This window comes from Cryptococcus neoformans, assembly GCF_000091045.1.
Source record: "Cryptococcus neoformans var. neoformans JEC21 chromosome 10 sequence".
In the NCBI taxonomy this organism is placed as follows: Eukaryota; Fungi; Basidiomycota; class Tremellomycetes; order Tremellales; family Cryptococcaceae; genus Cryptococcus; species Cryptococcus deneoformans.
Window position 1 is genome coordinate 460,781 of NC_006679.1, and position 19,243 is coordinate 480,023.

Below are 19,243 nucleotides of genomic sequence, written 5' to 3' on the forward strand. Positions count from 1 at the left end.
CTGGAGACAGAGCAAAGCGTGCGAAGCGCAAAAGCAAGAAGAGTGGGACATTGGCTAACGCAGATGGATTCTGTAAAGACATTGAAAGTGAATTGACAGGCTCCTTGCTTTTCAACGAACGCGCTGCTCGACTCTCAAACCCAGTCAAGGGCTGCATGAACAACTTCTGGTCCGTTAATGGCCGTACTTGTGTCTCGACAGTTTCGTTCAGAACAGCTGTTCCAGTCAGTACTTGCTAGTGGAATATTTGAACTTACCGGAGCATCGCTCGATGATCTTTGTTTCCACAGGATCCTCTTTCTGCAGCTCTCTCAATGACTTGACTAGCCTCTCCCAGGGGCGCTGGATGCTCCCGTCCTCTTCTCCTTTATCTTTTTTAAGTCGCTCTCCAGTTTTCTGGGCATTGTCCTTCCTCTCAATTTCAAGCCTCACTATAATTTCCCCATTCGCTATGGAAGCAAGCAGACAAGCACATTCCAAAGCATCGTACACTAGCTTCTTTCGTCTAGCTATTCTGCGTGGTGTACTCAAAGGCGATGGGGGCGCCGTTGTAGAGTCGGATGCGTATGGTGTACGACCCCTCGTCTCGCAGTCCCAGTGACCGTCGGCTTGAGACATTCGGATAGTGTCTGGCGCTTGCGATAGCGGAACAAAATTGACCGATGTGGAGGGCGAAGATAGTGAAGACGAGGAGGAGGACAAGGTCATGTCCCCAGACGAGGAAGTTGAAGAGTCTGATGGGTAGTCATTGTAGTGGTCTGTAAGCACACTCATTCTTCTTCTCTGTGATGGACATGAAAGTGTACAGCTTAGACGTCTGCCTGCTTATAAACTTTTAATAACATGGTCTATGACAGGCAGTGGCCAAAAAAAATGTCGGAGAAGAATGGACTTTCGACTTTTGATGAGCTCATACTCTCGGCAAAGTTGTCACTTTTTACTCCACGAGATGCCCACCGTGAGATACGAGAGTTCCTGCGGAGTTAGACAGTGTCTCTTTTTTTCGGTGCTCTTCGGCTCTATGCATCTCCTGCTATACACCACATGTCGCAAGGGCTGCGAGATCGTATCACAGGGGAATATAGATTTTGTGCTGCAGCATCGACTAGAACACTATCGCAGAGAAAAGTAGGACCACTGATTGATGAAGGATGAAGAGTAGCAGGAGGAGTGCTGAATGTCAATATGTAATGTAGTACATCATGATGCGTCGTAAGGTGTATTGTGATACTCTGACTGCGTGTGCTCTCTGAGGCCTCTTATTTTCGCGAGTAAGTCTCTATTCGAGATCAAGAACCTGTAACCCTCTGCTTGCACAATATCCTCTGGTCCGGCAAGATCTAATGTCCTTACTCCTCATACATCTCCTCATTTTCCTCTCGCCCAGGCCACCAAGCTGTCACACCAAGACCTGATTCAGCTATTGTCGCCTACATGACAATTGTCAGTCAATGAGCTTGTTGGAATTAAGGCCTGAGCATACCAAGATCTTAAAGCCTGCCTTCTCAATGGGGTCCTTCCCCTCCACCGCTTCGCCGTTCATCTCCGCCAACATGGCCTGGGGTGTAGGGCGCACATCTTGCCATTCGATGGAGTCTACACGAAAACGGATCGCCTCTCCTAGATCTATATATAATCTCTCTACACAGAAAGATTAGCGTCAAGCCTAAGATTTGGGAAAGGAAGGGGAAACACGCACCAGAAATGACGGTATTTAACAGTTGTTCTTGGGTTAAGGTCGACTCATCATCAATAGCCACCCAGAAAAATGCTTTTTGTTGAGGATCGCTGGATATAATCCGTGAGCAACTGAACATTAGGCTGACCCATCGAACATACTAGGCGGAGTTCGGAGGTAAAAGCGAAGGGACAATGTAGATATCTTGGAAGAATCCCAGAGATACTGTAGAAAATCCAGGTTACTAGAAGAACAGCAATTATACGACATGCTTACCTCGAATATAAGTCTTGGTAGTTGAGAGAACCCGGCCCACGATGACTTCTCCAACAAAAGGTGCGAAGAGCATTAATCTGAAAGATACTGAAATTGTGTAAGTTGCCGAGAGAACTTCCACTGTGATCAAATCACTACCTACCCTTATAATACATTAAGCCATTTCCCCAGGTCACTTTGCCATCTTCAGCTGTGAGGATATCGAACACTGAGAGGGCCAAACCCTTTTCTGGAACAAGCTTATTTGCGTATCTAAAAAACAATTCGCATCAGTTGAACCCCATCAATGCAAATAGGATTGATACTTGGTATTCAATGCATCTGTTATGGTAGTGACAGGCGGAATATCGAAAGTTTTCGGGGCTACGGGGACGGTATCCTACAGCGCCATAGGAGGGTAAGCGGTTCTCCTCCACCTGTCTAAGCCAGATACGACTCACTCGCACACCGATGAGGACGAACATGATTCCCTTTTGCTAGTTTCCCTTTTGAATAGGTTCTAAGCAGCTCTGCTGGTGGATAATGGGTGGGACAGATCGCGAAAAGCAACTTTTGCAACGAAGAGAAAGCGGCCTCGCTGGGTACAAAGACGATGTTTTGACAGCAGCAGAGGCCTCCACTTTACCGATGACACGTCACGATTTTTAATGGAGGAGTGGTGCCTGAGATAGCGAAGGATTTTGAGGAGGAAAATAACGAAGGCGGATTGTTATTCCTAGTAATGCTTCTTGACAGTCTTGCTTAAAAGAAAACAATGGCTGACGATATCGAGCTCAACTTTGCTGTACCAGCATCAGGTCTCGTGAGGCAAGTAGCCCCGAAGAAAGGTGGAAGATGGACTGACAGGTGAAGTGACTCTCTCTCCCACCAGAACTGGAAACTGATGGCCTCTGCAGAGTGAGGGCGAAGAGAGAAGCAAGGGATGCCTTCAAAAGCATGAAAGCGAACCATTTAACAGTACAGAATCCCTCTATGCCTACTGTTTCCGCGTCCGAACTTGTTCCCAAACCGGCCGTAATAAAGCCTGCCCCTACATCTGCATCCGTATCTCGACATCCGCAACCGAAGTCCCAGGTAGTCGCACCACCTCGGTTCACAAATGCAACTGCTGGCCCATCTCGTCCTGCCCCTTCTCCTCAAGCTGCGAGCTCAAATGTTCCTAAATCTGCTTCCATACCAGCTCCTGCCACCATCAAACATCGAACTTCTCTCCCTACCAACGCTTTCGAGCGTCCTCCTTTACCCCCTCAAGCTGGGCCATCTCGGCCGCACCCCGCGGAAAAGCTCAAGACTCCCCAGTTTATCTCTTCTCTGTTTACATCTGCTCCCCTCCCAGGAGTAAAGTCGTCTGTTGCTCCAGAGATATCTACCGGCGCCCCGTCTAATGCACCTGTGGACACGACAACATTCCAGGGTCTGGGCCTCAACAAGCTCCTTATCAACCATTTGAAAGGGAAAATGGGAGTAGAGAAGCCGACAGGTATCCAACGAAACTGTTTGCCTTACATGCTCTCGTCCCCTTTGAACCCTGACAAGAAGGCTGGGGATGAAGGCCCGAAAGAGGAACCCCTTCGCGATGTCCTCATACAGGCGCAGACTGGTTCCGGTAAAACTCTTTCCTATCTCCTTCCTATCGTCCAGACTCTTCTACCTCTGTCAAGGTTATCGTACATAGACCGCTCCATCGGTACTTTGGCCATCATCCTAGCACCCACTCGAGAACTCGCCCAGCAAATTTCCAAGGTGCTCGAACAGCTTTTGCATATGTCCTTTGCTGCATCCAAGGAAGGTAGTGACGACGAGGATGAGGACGATAGACCATTCACTCGATGGTTAGTATCTGGTTTATTAACCGGTGGATCAACGAGGACACATGAAAAAGCAAAGTTGAGGAAAGGTGTTCCGATCCTGGTGTCTACTCCCGGTCGACTGTTGGACCACTTGCAGAACACTATGTCTTTCCAGTGCGCCAAGACGATGTTTCTCGTTCTTGATGAAGCGGATAGACTTATGGACCTTGGTTTTGAAGAGACTATTCAGGGTATCATCAAGGCGCTGGAGGGTAGAAGGAGAAATGAAATTAACATTGAGAAAGAGATGGATAAAGAGGGAGGTGGTACCATGCGTTGGCCCTTTTGGGACCGAGGACGACTCAATGTCCTGTGTTCCGCTACTGTCGATGCCAAGGTCGAGAGACTTGCGGGAGCTGCTCTGAGAGACCCCGTTCTGTTCCGTTCGGAGAAGGACGAGGCAGAGGCCAAGAAGAAGGCCGAAGGCAAAGATGACGCTGTCATTAAAGCTCTCAACGAAGCTCAGGCCATAGTAATTCCTCAGGAATCTGAAGAGAAGTTTACTCCACCTTCCCAACTTTCGCAAAAATATGTGGTTCTGCCTACCAAGCTTCGACTTGTCGCACTTGTTGCTCTCCTCCGATCACTTATTTCGTCTGTGGCCAAGGGCATAAGTGTAAGTAATGGTACGAAGGTTATTGTGTTTTTGAGCTCTACGGATGCAGTAGACTTCCACTGGAAGCTACTCGGTGGAGTGCAGATGGGTCAGCAAGGACAACAGGCAGATGGAGAAAAGGAAGAAGATGAGGAGGAAGAAGGAGAAAGTGTCGAGGAACGCGAATCTGACGGCGAATCGAAAGCCAAGAAGAGCAAACGAAAGGCCAAATCCAAATCTACCGACGACATTGTGTCTCTCGCCTCTCCTCTTTTCCCAAACACTACCCTTCATCGATTGCACGGTTCCCTCCCTCTTCGTACCCGTCTCGCCTCCCTCAAGGCTTTTGCCACCTCTTCTTCCCAGCCCTCTGTACTCTTCGCCACTTCGGTAGCTTCGCGCGGTCTCGATCTTCCTCTTGTCAGGGCGGTCGTACAATACGATCTTCCCACAGAAGGTGGTGCGAACGAGTACGTGCACAGAGTTGGTCGTACCGCCCGAGCGGGTAAGGGTGGTGAGGCATGGGCATTTGTCTCGCCCAGTGAGGAAGGCTGGGTGAAGTGGATCGAGGGTAAGATGGGCGCCGCCGAAGGCAAGAGTGGTGTAAACCTTGGTCAAGTTGGTGTGGAGGATGTCTTGAGAAAAGGATTCGGGGGCAAGTCATACGAATACGAAGCGAGAGCGACGGATGTGCAGTTGAGCTTTGAAAATTGGGTTTTGGCATCTGAGCAAGTTAGTTTTGGCTTTGTCTTTTGCTGCTATATCATTCTGACAAGTTGATTATAGAATGCTGCGCTCGCGCGAAAAGCTTTCGCTTCCTTCGTCCGAGCTTACTCTACCCACCCTCTCGAGGAGAAGCAATTCTTCCACACAAAGTTGCTTCATTTGGGTCATTTGGCCAAATCCTTTGCGTTGCGAGAAGCGCCTGCTCAGTTAGCCAGTGCTCTTTCAGCTGGTAAATCCAAAAGACCCAAGTCCAAGGCTGCATCTAGCGCCACCCATCCAGGAAAGAGGAAGAGAGATGAGGATGAGGATGAGATGGAAGAGCGAGGAGGCAAGGAGTTGACTGCTAGAAACGAGACAGAGAGAAGAATGTACGAGGCGGTCAGGAAGCAAGGAAGGACGATCAAGAGTGGTGGTAAGCTGGGAGAGTTCTCCGGGAAAGGCCAGAACAAGGGACAAAAGGCAGCAGCAACTGGAGGAGAATTCCATATTGTCAATACGGGAGAGTTGGAGAGGCTGGTCGCAAGGAGGAAGTAAATATGTTTGGGTACTGTTTCTGTTTGGTCCTTTTATGCATATTTTACTGGAGCTGTTTGGTCTGGACTGAGCACTATTATACTGCATTTTATATGTGAAGCCGAAGTTTCGCACGTGCGATATGTGGATGATGATAAGCCATTTAATTAATTATGCCGGCGGTCACAAGGCACAAAAACCACGGATGGCTGTCGACGACACCACCACTTAAAATACGATACTATTAGTCTGCTGGTCGGTATTGTACCTAGTATCAAGTCAGCGTCTTGACATAATTACTATGACATCCTTCGGTGTATTCGAGACTAAAATTTCCCAGCCAGCAGATGGTGACGGGGGCTAAAAAATTGGCTTCCTGATGAAGTAAGCTTCCTTCTTGTTGTTGAGAATTGAGTGGTTTTAAATCCATTCTGGTTGGCATTACTCCTTGATAATACAAACCCGCCGAAGGACATCTGTCTGTTTCGCCAACAGAAGAAGAAAGGAGAAGAAAGAAGAAAGGCTCCTTTCTTGCAGTTTTCCGTTTAACGATCGCAATGTCTCAGCTTTCAATCGATTTGATTAATTAATAGATGTTGAAGAGCGTCGATCATCTGCTCGATTTTGGTTTTTGACATATGAATTGATGAATAAGATAAGTCTCATTTAATTTGTCTTAGATCGAATATGCAGTTAGTATGCAGCCGCAGACGCCCTCGGCACCGGATACTACGGAGCTCAGCACTTCAGCCAGCGTGAAAAAAAAGAAATGAGGGCCGAGGGGATCTGCTTCGGCACTTCGGTCAGAGGTTAGGTTAAAAAGGCGCTTTTACCTTTAAGAGTACGCACGAAGCGACTATTCTTGCTTTCTCGCCCGTAGATAAGTAAATCTTCCAATAAATATCGACGCTGCATGATCCCAGAACACAACAGCACAGAAACAATACAGTGCATATGCATACAGCCATGTTAGAAAAGCGAGGCCTGTAAAAGCCGAATGTGATTGAGGATGACGCGCAAGGAAAGAAGCGGACAGAGATGGAGGACCTCGCAGTTTTTTTGTTGTCAGGCCGATGTGGTCATTACGACATCCCGAGAACACACGTCCAGCCACATTTTCATTCCCATAAAACCTTCTCTCCATATTATCGGCCAGCAACGAGCCAGGCGTTAGGACTGCTGTACATCTTCAGCACAAGAACGAAAAGGCACACCAGCCACACGACCACCTTCAGCAATTCCGATGCCCCTTATCGCCATACGCCAACAACACACGCACATCCTCGACAAACTTTGCTAGAATCAGGTCGATATTTCCAGACATCGAAGAGGATTTGACTAAAGCATGCCGAGTCTGTTGACTCGGATAGAGGGATGGGAAGAGATCGAAGAGCCAATGCTGCATCAGGCAATGGGGCGAGATACGATTGCGTTAGCACCACAAACAACCCCATTAGAATCTGATCGGTGGATGGTTATTGTGAATGTCGTTATACTAGTAGGTTCATTGTTCCCCATGAGGAATGCTTCATGCGGCAAACTGACCTTCTTGAGCAAAGTGTTTGACTGTACTTGGTGCTGGGATGATACTTTCGTCCATGGCGATCAATGAGTTTGTTTTTTCACGACCAGGTACAACACGTACACGCATCGTCCAAGCATTAATCGTCAGCGATCTTCTTCTTGGGTAGGTCATCACGCTGGCGTTACTGCAGAACACTCTCTGACCTTGATCCTATAGGATCATCGGCCTCATCTCCTCCGGTCTCACCCTCACTGGTGATGGCCATTTGATGTCTCATGGAACAACCTCTTGCTCGGGCCTGGGTTTTATGCTCACTGCCATTTTATGGTCTGGTAAGTCCAGTCTCAAGGAGACCCATGTCAGCGTCTACGGTTGACATAAAGGAACAGAGCATCTATGGACACTTTTACTTGCATTTGCTACTTACATGATCTTGACCAATGTGCGTACATGAATGAACAAGGATTTACCCCATATGACATTGAACTGAGAGTCCCAAATAGCCTTTACACTCCATGACCTTATGGCTAGAAAAAAAGTGGTTTTATTTTTATATAATCGGTAGGTGACCTTATAATCACTAGCATGATTTGAAATCTGAACGATATCAATTTAGTTTGGGTCATAGCTATAATCATGGGTTTGATTGGTTACGAAGTATATGGCTTTTACCCTGGTGAGATACACGGAAAAAAGTAGTGTGCTTAGCTAATGCCATTCCGCGAAGCTGGAGGGATTTGTTTTTATGGAAACAACACTGGGCTTTACGCGGAACTCATCCAGTTCATCCCTAGGTATTTTCTCCTTTATCGGCGTGATCGAACAAATCTGACTGCGTTGATAGAGCAATTGTCTGCTTGACCATAACTGTTCTCTACTCTCGTCTCATTGTCTTTCTCCGCAGACCTGACAAAATTCGGGTCAAATCCGGCTCCACCACCGGATATTCGGACGAAATCATTTCTGATACACGACAACGTTCTGGGCTGTTGCCCTTCACAAATCCTTTCAGGCGCAATTGTGCCAGCACCGGCAATCCTCCTCAGGGAAATCAAAATGCCGCCATAGCCACAGTTTCAGGAGAAACCTCGGAAAGTTCTCAACCCGTGGAATCAATAAAGGACAAGGACGCTAGACCTATTTCTGCTTTTGCTAGAAAATCGTGGTCTCTTCCGACTTCGCCAACGTCATTGCCTGAAAACATGGCAGACTTACCGCCCTGGGAGCGGATAGAGCTTCCAGCCTTCCAGATTGATGGTGAGAAATTTGGCGGTCCAGCAACGGCCGTTGGAGGCAGTTCGTCTCTGTGGAGTGGCTGGAAAGGTCTGGGAGGAAGAAAGCGGCCCTCGACTGGCTCGTCTATGATATCGCCTCAGCTTCAGGAAGCGCCTAGGTTTGGAAGCATATCCTCTAGCGCTAGCGTTGATGACGGGACAGTTAGCCCCAGGGGGGTCGCTGGAAAATTGAAGGTATCGGCCCAAACTTTAGTTGCGCCTCGGATGGAGATAATAGGTTCTGAGGAGGTGCCGACAGCTCCACGCGATCACTTGTCTTCGATATCCCCTTTACCTGAAGACGTAACAGATGATGTTTCCAGAAACCGACATCGAAAGGCTAGTAATTCAGGTACGATGGTTGACCTTTCCTGGTGCACGCACAAGATGCCTTCTCATGGAAGCTTCACTCCGAGCAATTTGCCATCATCTGATAAATTATCGACACTCGAAAATCATCGCCCTTCTGTTGCAACAGTAGTAGATTCGATAGAAAGTATACGGGCGTCAAAAAAATTATTGGTGTCCTCCATAGCATTCGATGACGATGCTTCCATCCCGGCTGTGGAACAACTCCCAACTGCACAACCTCAACCAACGAGACCTCCTTCACCCATATTCTCACAATCCGCCCCTTCTTCTCGACCTCACTCGCCTTCGCAACCTCGTACAACACTCTTCTCTAATCCAAAGTCTCTACACTCTCGGCAGCACACATTATCTGGACCAGATGTAGGAACCAGTTCCGCACCAGCTGCGTTAGACGAAGACGATCTAGATGAGGAGCTGGATCTTATGAAGATGTTAGCTGCTACACCTCCAAAAGCCGATGATAGATTTGCCCTTCCTCCCGGTGAACAGTATGAGCTGGTGCCGGAAAGCATGTCAAGCTATCTCAACAGGAAAACCGCCATGTTGATGCTTTGGTTCCCTTTGGGGGTAAGTTTGTATGCTTAGGATGGTTGACGTGGTCAAAAACTGAATCGGCCTGGTAGTACCTTTTGCTTTTCTCTGTGTCTTTTGTTCGCATCATCTGTATGTTCATGGAAGCTCGATTAGCCGTTGACTAGCTGATTGCTTAATCTGCAGATGATTTCTGTGGCAATCCTCCACATGCTCTGCGCGCCATTTCACGATGGTTCATCTTGGCTCAAGGTCTTCTCGATGCAATCATCTATGGTGTCGTTGAGTGGCAGTAAGTTTCAATTTCCGATCTCAGATGAAGTGATAGAAGCTTACTACAAATTCTCAGTACTAAGCGGGTAGTTCGCAAGCGAGTACGCCGCGGAACCTTCTCCCCTCATCATTCCAGCACCGGATCTAGAGTGGTCAACAGCACAGCACGCGTTGTCAACAGTATAACATCGCGTATGACACACTCTCGCGGAAATGGCTCTGGAAGCGGGCTCGGGACCGGCTCTGCAATAAATTGTGAGAATCTGCCAGGAGATAATGATCGTGTTAGCTACCAAGCAGGACAGACAAGGAGTGGGTTGCATGGGGGACATGTGACGAACGTAAATAGTGGGCTGGGCACAAGACCACGGAATGGAGAGGAATTAGTATCAGATGAAAAGCAGAAATCAGGTAATGGTGAAGTGCCAAGCAAAAAGACCTAAAATACATTCATGGGCTTTCATATATACTGTAGTCGTTATAATCATTAAAAGGAGTTAATAATATGTAGTTTTTATAGATCTTACTCGCATTTTATAGCATTTTGTTGTCTAGTGTCGCTGACATCTTCATACATGCATTGATGAGCTATATTAAAGACATTTTATCCTAAATTGTTGCGAGGATTTTTCTAAACTAACTCGTACTGTTCTCGGCTGATGATCCGTATACCAGCCTCGGTACCTCCCCACTCGAGGACCCTAGGGGGTTCACCCGGGATTGACGCCGCAGTGCTCTGGTCAATGACGCAAGGCAACTCCAAGACGACATTTGAGATGGCGCTCGAAAATGGAGGTTGATTGGGAGCAAACTGTCCAAAGGCCGGAGGAGATCCATAAGCTACAGATGCCGCATGAATCAACCTGCAACATGTGTCAACGATGCGTTGCTATCGGATTATGGCTAAGAGCTCACACATCTGATGTTAGCCCCTTTATAGGTGTCCTTTTCGTCCTAAAACGCTACAAATGCGATAAGGTGAACCTCTTGAGCGATTTGGAGTAAACTCACATGCATTCGGTAGCCCCCGGTAGTCTGCTCATATTTGTCAGCCGTCTATGCCTATCGAAAATAGATGTTCAACTTACTCCTATTCTATCCTCGATTGACTAACATCGACTTCTATCAGTTTGTTGGTTGGCAGACATGGAAAAACTGCTTACATGAAATTCCTCTTTATGTGGCCACCATTCACTTCCTTTTTCTGCCAGCCCCTCAAGGTCCTTTCCTTCTACTGTGCCAGTCAAACATCCTTTGAGCGGATGAGTGAAGATAGCGTCCACCTCATCTGGACTTGGTCGAAGATGTTCCAACAATGACGTGTCAGAGAGGAAGCACACGGTAGCTGCCTCATGAATTAAACCATGCCTCCGAGTTGTTGTACCAGGATGTACTTACGAATGACAATGATGTGGTTCTTCATATGAGCATTTAAAGGCAAGATGGTCATTACAGGTTCGAGTACGGTCAGGTTATGTATTGAAGGATGTTCGAGGGGAAGATTGACCTCTTCAAAAGCTTCTCTTCTCTATTTTGTTCATGCGTCAGATTGAGAAGAGTAATACTGGCTAAAAGACGTACAGCTGTATGTGTTGCATCTCTATCTTCTGGATCCACCTTTCCACCTGGAAGCGCCTACAATGCGTGGCTGTGATTAGCTACACTATATTACTGATTGTTAAACAAGGAATGATTTCTTACAGTCTGAGATGGATGTCTCCTGTTCGATGTCGTATCAATAGAGTAGTTTTAAACGGATTTCACAGATTACTTACCGAAGTGTCTTAGCCCTGGTAGTCAACAAGACATGCAGTTTATCATCGGCCTCTCTTTGGAACAAGACAACCAGAACAGCTGCCTGCTTCACTATGCCGAAGCTGATAGGGATAGGCTTTCGAACGCATGATAACGACCGAAGTGCTTACTTACTCATGGACAGAGTGTGAATCGTAATTCGCGAGTCTTTCCAAGCATTCCCTGGACTCATCTGTGAGCGTCTCCAATACCTCGGAAGAGATGCCTCGTTCTTCTAACGATTTCCACTGTTTGAAACCTTGAAATTCTGATCCTAGACTCATCTCAAATGCTATCAAGCGAAAATTTTGAGAGATAATGAATAGCAATTGTAACGCCTTTTGAATTCTAGGAGTTACAAATCGTAAGCTGGCGGCTGTTGTTTGCTTTCGATGCCATATATAGTGGCGCGAACTCGGTTATTATCGCAATATTTTTTTGGTAGACTCTAAGAGATCGTAATACGGTAAGTGAAGTACGAATTGAGATTGTTGGTCGTCTGCCAGAGATACCCCCCCTTGAAGTTGGTTACAAGACAAAGGAGAGTACAAGCGCGGATGGGCAATAGAATGATGATGCGTGGACGCAAACTGTTGCTGAGTTGTTGAAAGCGAAGCGGGGGATCAGAATGAATGGAGAGAAGTACGAGCACTCGAATTCTTTGTGCACATGTACATATTCACTCTCTGTCTTTTCTTCTCGAGTTTTGACAGTTCTCTGGGGACACGAGAAGTGGAGGTCGAATGGCACGACGCGTCATTATTGCGACCCAAAAATAAACTCCATACTTTTCCTCACCGCTGTTGAATGATATTTGGCTTTATCGTACTTCAAGCATATTTGCCTTCATATTGCAACAAAATATGCAGATGAGATAAATAATTGGCGGCATGAATAAACTCCTAAGTGAAGAAGGAAAAAGCTGGGATTCGAGAAGTAGTACCAAATGGAGGAAACCAAATGAAAAAACCAAAAAAAGTGCAAAATGTATACGCTGTCGGGGAATCGAACCCCGTGCTAGAGCAATTATCCGCCTGAAGACGGCCATTGAAGCTAATGGGAAGCTCTAATGTTACCAATACACCAACAGCGTCTCATTTTAAGAAAATTTTACATTTCCAATAGATCTATCGAAACAAATAGGTGATCTGCAAGACACCACCCGGTTATTATCTTCGTGCAAAACACCCGCTCGAAGGTCAGAAGCATCCATCCATAGATTATTATGACAACAATAAATAGATGAGCGGATCACGCACGGCACGTCAATTATAACGCTTGACACTGCTTAAAATCGCAACTTCATCTTATCCCACCAATCCCGGCCTCAATCTTCACCATGACTTTTCTCCCAGCTTCCTTGGAGCATTGTCTTCCGCCCCTCAAACCAGAATCTCTCCAGTACGCTTGGCATACAACATGGGAAAGTTAGCTCACCGACCTGTTTACTGCTTTTCCTACCAGATGCATCTACCATTTGCTTTCATACTCACCTCCTGAAATCAAAAGAAGATTACCTCTGAGACGATGTGCTGCTGTGGCCGTCATGTAAGTCATTCGACTCCCATCATGTACCAGATAAATGTCTGGCACCGTTCGTTGTACTGTTCCTGACTGAGAGTAGCTTATTCGTGGGCCGACTAGGAGACCTTTATGTGCTCCTGTCAACGTATGATATAACTTCTCTCCTATGTTATTAACCCCGAAACTAACAGTAACTCTCTGGTTGGTGGGATGTAGGAGAGCAGGCAATATGCGAACGTTCGCTCATGATACCGCCTTACCGGGTGGTAAGTATGAACCAGGAGACATAGATGCTGAAGGTACAGCCGTGAGTGTACTAGAGAAAATAAATATATTTCAGCTGACGGCTTTTATTAGAGAAGAGAGGCGTATGAAGAGGTAGGGTTTTGCAATCAGCAACCAAACACGACTGAACAATTATTGTCTTGTAGGTTGGGCTGCCTAATGACCGAAATAAAGTTCGCAAGCTCTGTATACTCGACTCTTTTCTGACCGGTAACTCACTCATTGTCACTCCGTAGGTGATAAGATAGGGTCTGATTGGTCATTTAAATGCTCATCTTTTGTGCAAGTGTTATCCTCCTGATTACGGATTATACCTTGACGCCACTCCTTAACCCCGCTGAAGTTTCCCTTTTGTTTTCCATGCCGCTAGCATCATTCCTACATTCTCGACCTTCCAAGATACCGTCGTTCCAGTACAGTATATTCCATCGTCTTGCTTCAATACCCCCCGGAACAATCGAGTCCATTCCACCGCCTCCGCCGATTGCGTACGCGGAAGATGAAGGTCATGTCAGTTGGAAGGAGGGGAAGTTCTATGGATATCGAGACGTCAAATGGGGCGAGGGCATGGTAAGAATGCATAGATTCTTGACTGGAAGGGAATCAAATGGAGTAAAGCCGGTGTATGGGCTCACAGCGTGAGTTCCTGTAACGAACGTTATCGTTGACAACTTGAAGAGAGCACTGAATTTGTCACACGGCAGGGCTATACTTATCAAGACGGCAACAGTGGCCTATAATCGTTTTTCAGACTTCCCCGTAATGGCGCCTGGACAGAGAAGTATGGAAGAACGGATAGAGTTTGAGATACGGCATGTTCAGAGTCCTTTGCGTAGGGCGCTCGAGGCGGAAGAGTTGTGTAATGAATGGCGGGAAGATGGAGAAATGAAGGCAAAGCTTTGATTGTGACAAGCAAAGAGCGATGTTATCTCGTGTTGCGGCCTGTATCTTCTTTTATCAGAGAGCACGAACTGCCTGATATTTGATGGGCTGCATGGTTCCACAACATGTGACGCTCGACGTGATAGAAGGTTGTTTCTTGTCCCAGGAGCAGTTTTCATATGCGACTATCATCTGCGGACCCCTAATGGTGCTCAAAAGGTACGTCTTGGTAATATGTATTGTCTATTCATGATTGCCCAAAAACTGGAAACCCGGAAATCAAAGAAAGAGACGGACGACAATGCTGTTATAAAATATGATAATGCTACAAAATAAACATCTCCGTATCCAAGGAATCAATTGAACAAACTGGCAAGCTCCTCCGACTAGTAATACATACAATTAGCTTTGTGGAGCGCGTTGTCTGATTGAAAATACTCACCTTCTGCGCCATGAGCTCTTTCCTGCTCATATTCTTCAAAGATAGCTGAGCCAACTCTGCCTTCTTCTTCTGTATCTTGTCGAGTTTTTCTTCGATAGAATCCTTGATCATCAGCTTGATTGCAACGACCGGCCGTGTCTGGCCCATTCGATGAATGCGATCAATCGCCTGAGATTCGACCGATGGATTCCAATAGGGATCCACAAGGTAACATCTGGATGCGACGGTCAAGTTCAATCCGACACCACCAGCTCTCGTGGAAACCAGTAGGACCTCGACGTTTTTCTTGAACTTGAGAGCATCAATGGCTTTTGAACGTTCATCTCGAGTCATAGTACCGTCTAATCGAGCGTATCGGATGTTGGTCTCGTCAAGCATGTCAGCAATCCTATGATGAATCTGTTAGTCAAGGACAAGGAGGATACAAACCTTTACTCACCGATCAAGCATAGTAGTCCATTGAGAGCTTTGTGACAAAATTAGTTACAATGGATTTAAACAACAGAAAGCCTGGACTTACAAAACGATGCTTTTGGTTACAACGGGCTTGCCTTCAGCGTCCATTTCCTCTACGTCGTCTTGTTCCAATGAGAACGGATCGTAATGAGCCGAGTGTGGGTTCTTCTTCGAGAATCGCAGCAATTCGTCATGTAAGAATTGCATCTTGGTCGATAAGTTAAGCTTCTCTCCTGGAGGCCTTATATACTTCTTGCGAGCTGCCCTTTTGGGAGGAGCTTGCTCCGCCACAGCTTGCTCCGAAGCATCTGCGGAGTCTGGAGGGATAACTTCAATGACGTCGCTCGGTAGACGGATCATTGTGTTGCAACAGTGACACGATCGTGCCAGAGTGCCTTTCATGCGCTTTGAATATTCTGGGTAGATTTGCGCCTTGAAGCATACTAGACCTATAGCTAGCGTCAGCAAGCTTGAAGAAGGGGAGAGCGGAATATGGCTCACAATAGAGATGAAGACACTTTGTCAAAAGAGGTTTCGTGGGCATTTTTTTCACTTTGGGCTTCTCCTTTTCCTCTTCGACACCACCCAGACCCACCCAAGGGAACCAATCTCCAAAGTCGAGCCCACAAGAAGTGCATGTGGCACCCTCCCCTTCCTTCATTGAGCACACAACAGCTACCGCCCTTGGTTGGGTAAGACCATTTCGCTCAATACCTTGTACAGCCACTTCGTAGTCCATAATTGTACCATCATAATCTTCCTCCACTGGCCCCTCCATGGCAAGATCAACATGATTGCAAATCTGTCGCAGCCGAAGGACTTCTTGAAGCATGTTGACGTACATCTTACTAACTTCGTTGTTCGCTTTGAGTTCACCAAACTTGTCTTTGGCTTTGTTCGCGCGTTCATCGTAGATCTTGCGTTCGTCGTCTCGCAGAGTGAGCCACATTTGTCGTTCGCTTCGAGGGGGCAAATTGAGGATCTTGGAGCCATCTTCGTCAGTGGACTCCTTCGTTCTACGAAGAGTGCAACAACGCATGACAAGCTGTAGCCTTGCTATACCGATTTGCTCGCCATACTTGCAGGGAGAGGAAACGTATGATGTGAAGACATCCTTATCGTCCACAGGACTAATGCGTAAGAACTTAAATAGCGCCCAGACATCTTCAATCTTGTTTTGGATAGGAGTACCCGAGAGTGCTATACGACGATCGGCTTCAAGATAACAGGCAGCCTGAGAAGCGACAGTAGACGCTGTTTTGATATAACTTGACCATGTCAGTCAACAAACGCCGGATAGTAATAGAAAAAAAAACTCACTGAGCTTCGTCAAGAACGACCCTGAACCAGTCAATAGCCTGTAAAGGGCTGGTCTGATCGCCTGACCTGGCTTTACCTTTTCCTTTCTTGCCACTCTTCATCAACGCAGCGACCTCCGCAGGCTTGATCTCTGAATCAGCGACCTTCTTATTCTCAGCTCCTTCATCTCCACTGTTATTCGCTGTTTCTCCAGGAGTGTTGGTTTCGGTATCATAAGCGCCATTTTGCTTGGAGAACTCGTTAGCAAGGGTGTTGTATGAAGTAATTACAACATCAAATTCAGAAATAAACTTGGGATCTGGGCGCCGTGATGGGCCGTGGTAAATGTAAACTCGCAGCAGATCAAAGTTTTCGAGGTCATCGTCCTCCGACGATTCTTGCCCTTTACCCTTAGGAGGCTTCCACTTTCGTTCAATCTTTTTAGGCGGCATCATTCCCGAAGCTCCACCAACAATCTCTACAGGTCCATTCCAGTGCTCTTTGATTTGATCCTCCCAGTTCGCAATAGTCGACATGGGGGTAATGAGCAAAGTAGCTTTGGAACGCGTCGTGATGCGAGAGCGACGAGCGGAGAGGTTTTTGAAGAGATCATCGTCGCGCTTACGCTTCTTGTTGGCAGTATCCGCAGCAATTTGCTCATCGATAGACGGCATCCCAAAGATTTTGGTCTTGAAATCACCGGCCTTGATGTCAGATTCTTCGTCGCTCGCCTCGTTGGTAGAAATTGTTGATTCGAGTTTGGTCCTAGCGTATTCTCTAGCAGAGCTCCGAGTGGCAGCGATGAGAGACACGACGGATAGAGTCTTACCAAGACCCATCTAAGATCATTCTGTTAGCAGATAAAAAACATGACGAACAAGCAACGTACATCATCAGCTAGCAGAGCTCCCTTGCTCTCCGCAGGTTTTCCCTTCTTGCCTCTGAAATCTTCACCTGTGATCTTATTCTTCCATGACCTGACCTTGCCCCTGTCATCTTTAACCGGTTCCCACAAAGAATTACCTCCGTCCTCCTCATCCCTCTTCTTCTCCTTCCCTTTTGTCTTTTCCTCCTCGGCTTCGGCATCCGCAGTATGACCTCTCTTCTTTCTTAATGCTTTCTTGGCGGCTTTTTTACATTGTTTCAGACAGGAAGAGTCTTGCTCTCGAGCAAGAAAGAATGTTAATGCTTTGCGTTGATGAGGGAAAAGATCAGTTTTAATTAAGGGGCCTATAGTTCATATGTCAGATTGATCCAATAACGTGTGATATGCTGCACTTACCTGGATCACTCTGCTCCAATTCTGTCCCGTTATCTAAGCTTTTGAAAACTTCATCAACCTGTTTTCTCTGCACTTCGACTTGCGTAGCCTTCTCTCGTTCCTTGTCTGAGAAGACAAATTCCGATCCCGCATTGCCTGGTGCTCCCATCGCTCGTCTTTGAGCATATGCCAAAAGCTGCATCGCCGCTTCACCACTTCCATGGCCGTTCTGGTATGATGGGTGGTCGGAATGTCGAGAAGGGTCGTAAGGAGGTACAGGATCAAGGAGAAAGAGGCTGTAGCCTACGAGGAAATTGGCGATATATTGGACGTTAGAAGGGAGTGTGAAAACAAGAACATCCACTCGGACTTGAAACTGGGGCTACAAGATGGTCAGTGTTCATCAACATGATAACGATGGTGAACGTACAGCGTCTGGATGAAGACGAGGAACAAATCCTTCCAACCTACAAAGACCTCGAGACATGAGGTTTGCAAGGTGCACAGCAACTCGTGAGTCGAGGTCTCCAACATAAGTGGTTAGAGAGGCTACAATGAGATTTAGCCTTCCTCGGGGGAAAATCTAACTGCACACGTACGAGTCAGGACCTGAATGGTATCGCGCTGTAGGACAGACGTCGGATCATCCTTCCTGGAAAGAGTCCCCGCGGCACGGTACTATAGAACAAAGGAAAGTCAGCAATTTGCTCCTGAGCTACTCATCATAAAATGTACCTTGAGCTTGACCTTTAGGAACTCAACGCCTCGATACACCACCAAATCGTATCTTTCCTTACTCCCAGGAGGAGGTTGCGCTCCAACCACAACTGCAGGACAGGGATACAGCATCAAGGCATTAGACCTGAGCGATCCGATACAAAGAGGCTTCTTTTCGTCTATGGATGGCGGAGATGGTATGTTTCGACTAGTCAAGTCGATAGCAGAAGAAGCGTCTGTGCCATTGGCATAAAAGGCACTGGTGCTATCGTCGCCATTCACATGATGCGATGAAGACCCTCCAGGCGTCCATCCCGACACAGAAGGCTGCGATGCGTACTGACCAAAACCAGCCAAATTTTGACCAGCTGGCATGGTTCCAAACGACGCAGAAACAGATGGAGATTGCGTACCGGACCTTGCGTACGCGATTCCATCACTGTTGAATGCTGACGGTCGTTGATCTATTGTGAAAGGTAATCTGCTCGAGGATGGAGCGTGCAAACTGGCAGAAGGGGAGTCGCTTTGAGGGGCCTGTGCGTTTTGGGCGAACGAGAACATAGTGCCTGAGGCTTCGGGAGACCGTATGATGGATGATTCTCCAAGTCTAGGTGTTTCTACGACTTCTTCTCCACTTGAATCATCTCCAGTAAGGTCTATCGAGGCCTGGCTTCGTAGAGAGGGTGGTTGCATTGATGTATTGTTCGAAGTGTGAGGCTGCGAACCCTTTCCATTGGCAGTCGACGCGACGGGCGATGAGGATGTCCCGTTGATGGACGCCATATCCTGCGAATTGCTTGCTGGGATGGAGCGATGCAGATGGCGTAAGATTTTGCGAATAAAGATGAAAGAACAAAGGAGTGAAAATGCACTATCTGGGAAATGGCGAAAGATAACCCATAAGGAAACGGCGGCAAAACGAATAAGAGTGATTGAACATGATGAACGAAGCGAACAAGGTGGATGTTAC

At 47.0% G+C, this 19,243-nt stretch overlaps 7 protein-coding genes and 1 non-coding gene across 8 annotated transcripts in view; 3 read left to right on the forward strand and 5 right to left on the reverse strand.

Moving 5' to 3' along the window:
• Positions 1–803, reverse strand: part of CNJ01570 (hypothetical protein) — a 1,739-nt gene extending 936 nt beyond the window's left edge. Inside the window, exons 1-2 of the mRNA XM_567431.2 lie at positions 258–803; positions 1–216 (exon numbers count right to left, since the gene is read on the reverse strand). The exon at positions 1–216 is cut by the window's left edge and continues 153 nt beyond it. Coding sequence (XP_567431.1) covers positions 1–216; positions 258–774 — 733 coding nt within the window. The 5' untranslated portion in view covers positions 775–803. The remainder of the gene's footprint in view (positions 217–257) is intronic.
• A 402-nt stretch (positions 804–1,205) lies between these two features.
• CNJ01580 (hypothetical protein) lies at positions 1,206–2,499 on the reverse strand. Its single transcript, XM_024657957.1, has 8 exons — positions 2,395–2,499; positions 2,260–2,333; positions 2,097–2,206; positions 1,955–2,041; positions 1,840–1,903; positions 1,700–1,788; positions 1,484–1,641; positions 1,206–1,430 (listed from the first exon to the last, which is right to left on the reverse strand). Exons 1-8 carry the CDS (start codon positions 2,416–2,418, stop codon positions 1,350–1,352), a joined length of 687 nt encoding a protein of 228 aa, XP_024513612.1. The 5' UTR covers positions 2,419–2,499; the 3' UTR covers positions 1,206–1,349.
• A 184-nt stretch (positions 2,500–2,683) lies between these two features.
• CNJ01590 (hypothetical protein) lies at positions 2,684–5,710 on the forward strand. Its single transcript, XM_567337.2, has 3 exons — positions 2,684–2,800; positions 2,851–5,131; positions 5,186–5,710. The coding sequence occupies exons 1-3, from the start codon at positions 2,709–2,711 to the stop codon at positions 5,657–5,659; spliced, it is 2,847 nt and encodes a 948-aa protein (XP_567337.1). The 5' UTR covers positions 2,684–2,708; the 3' UTR covers positions 5,660–5,710.
• A 1,006-nt stretch (positions 5,711–6,716) lies between these two features.
• On the forward strand, positions 6,717–10,198 carry CNJ01600 (expressed protein). The gene is made up of 11 exons (XM_567338.2): positions 6,717–7,136; positions 7,198–7,325; positions 7,380–7,495; positions 7,553–7,605; positions 7,667–7,724; positions 7,780–7,839; positions 7,891–7,957; positions 8,008–9,376; positions 9,433–9,472; positions 9,527–9,632; positions 9,690–10,198. Exons 1-11 carry the CDS (start codon positions 6,984–6,986, stop codon positions 10,054–10,056), a joined length of 2,517 nt encoding a protein of 838 aa, XP_567338.1. The 5' UTR covers positions 6,717–6,983; the 3' UTR covers positions 10,057–10,198.
• On the reverse strand, positions 10,170–12,070 carry CNJ01610 (expressed protein). Its single transcript, XM_024657958.1, has 10 exons — positions 11,543–12,070; positions 11,389–11,490; positions 11,315–11,333; positions 11,195–11,248; positions 11,012–11,141; positions 10,777–10,958; positions 10,702–10,722; positions 10,625–10,648; positions 10,529–10,575; positions 10,170–10,476 (listed from the first exon to the last, which is right to left on the reverse strand). Exons 1-10 carry the CDS (start codon positions 11,689–11,691, stop codon positions 10,245–10,247), a joined length of 960 nt encoding a protein of 319 aa, XP_024513613.1. The 5' UTR covers positions 11,692–12,070; the 3' UTR covers positions 10,170–10,244.
• Positions 12,071–12,397: 327 nt separating this feature from the next.
• On the reverse strand, positions 12,398–12,500 carry CNJ01620. The gene has a single exon. It is a non-coding gene; the product is annotated as a tRNA-Gly (tRNA).
• A 124-nt stretch (positions 12,501–12,624) lies between these two features.
• On the forward strand, positions 12,625–14,418 carry CNJ01625 (hypothetical protein). Its single transcript, XM_024658766.1, has 8 exons — positions 12,625–12,808; positions 12,872–12,955; positions 13,032–13,076; positions 13,148–13,238; positions 13,289–13,309; positions 13,363–13,448; positions 13,504–13,854; positions 13,921–14,418. Exons 1-8 carry the CDS (start codon positions 12,747–12,749, stop codon positions 14,117–14,119), a joined length of 939 nt encoding a protein of 312 aa, XP_024514446.1. The 5' UTR covers positions 12,625–12,746; the 3' UTR covers positions 14,120–14,418.
• On the reverse strand, positions 14,205–19,181 carry CNJ01630 (DNA repair protein RAD5, putative). Its single transcript, XM_567340.2, has 11 exons — positions 18,292–19,181; positions 18,156–18,234; positions 17,987–18,105; positions 17,578–17,938; positions 17,185–17,525; positions 16,317–17,134; positions 15,498–16,264; positions 15,061–15,445; positions 14,980–15,006; positions 14,541–14,928; positions 14,205–14,484 (listed from the first exon to the last, which is right to left on the reverse strand). The coding sequence occupies exons 1-11, from the start codon at positions 19,054–19,056 to the stop codon at positions 14,455–14,457; spliced, it is 4,080 nt and encodes a 1,359-aa protein (XP_567340.1). The 5' UTR covers positions 19,057–19,181; the 3' UTR covers positions 14,205–14,454.
• Between the last annotated feature and the right edge of the window lie 62 nt (positions 19,182–19,243).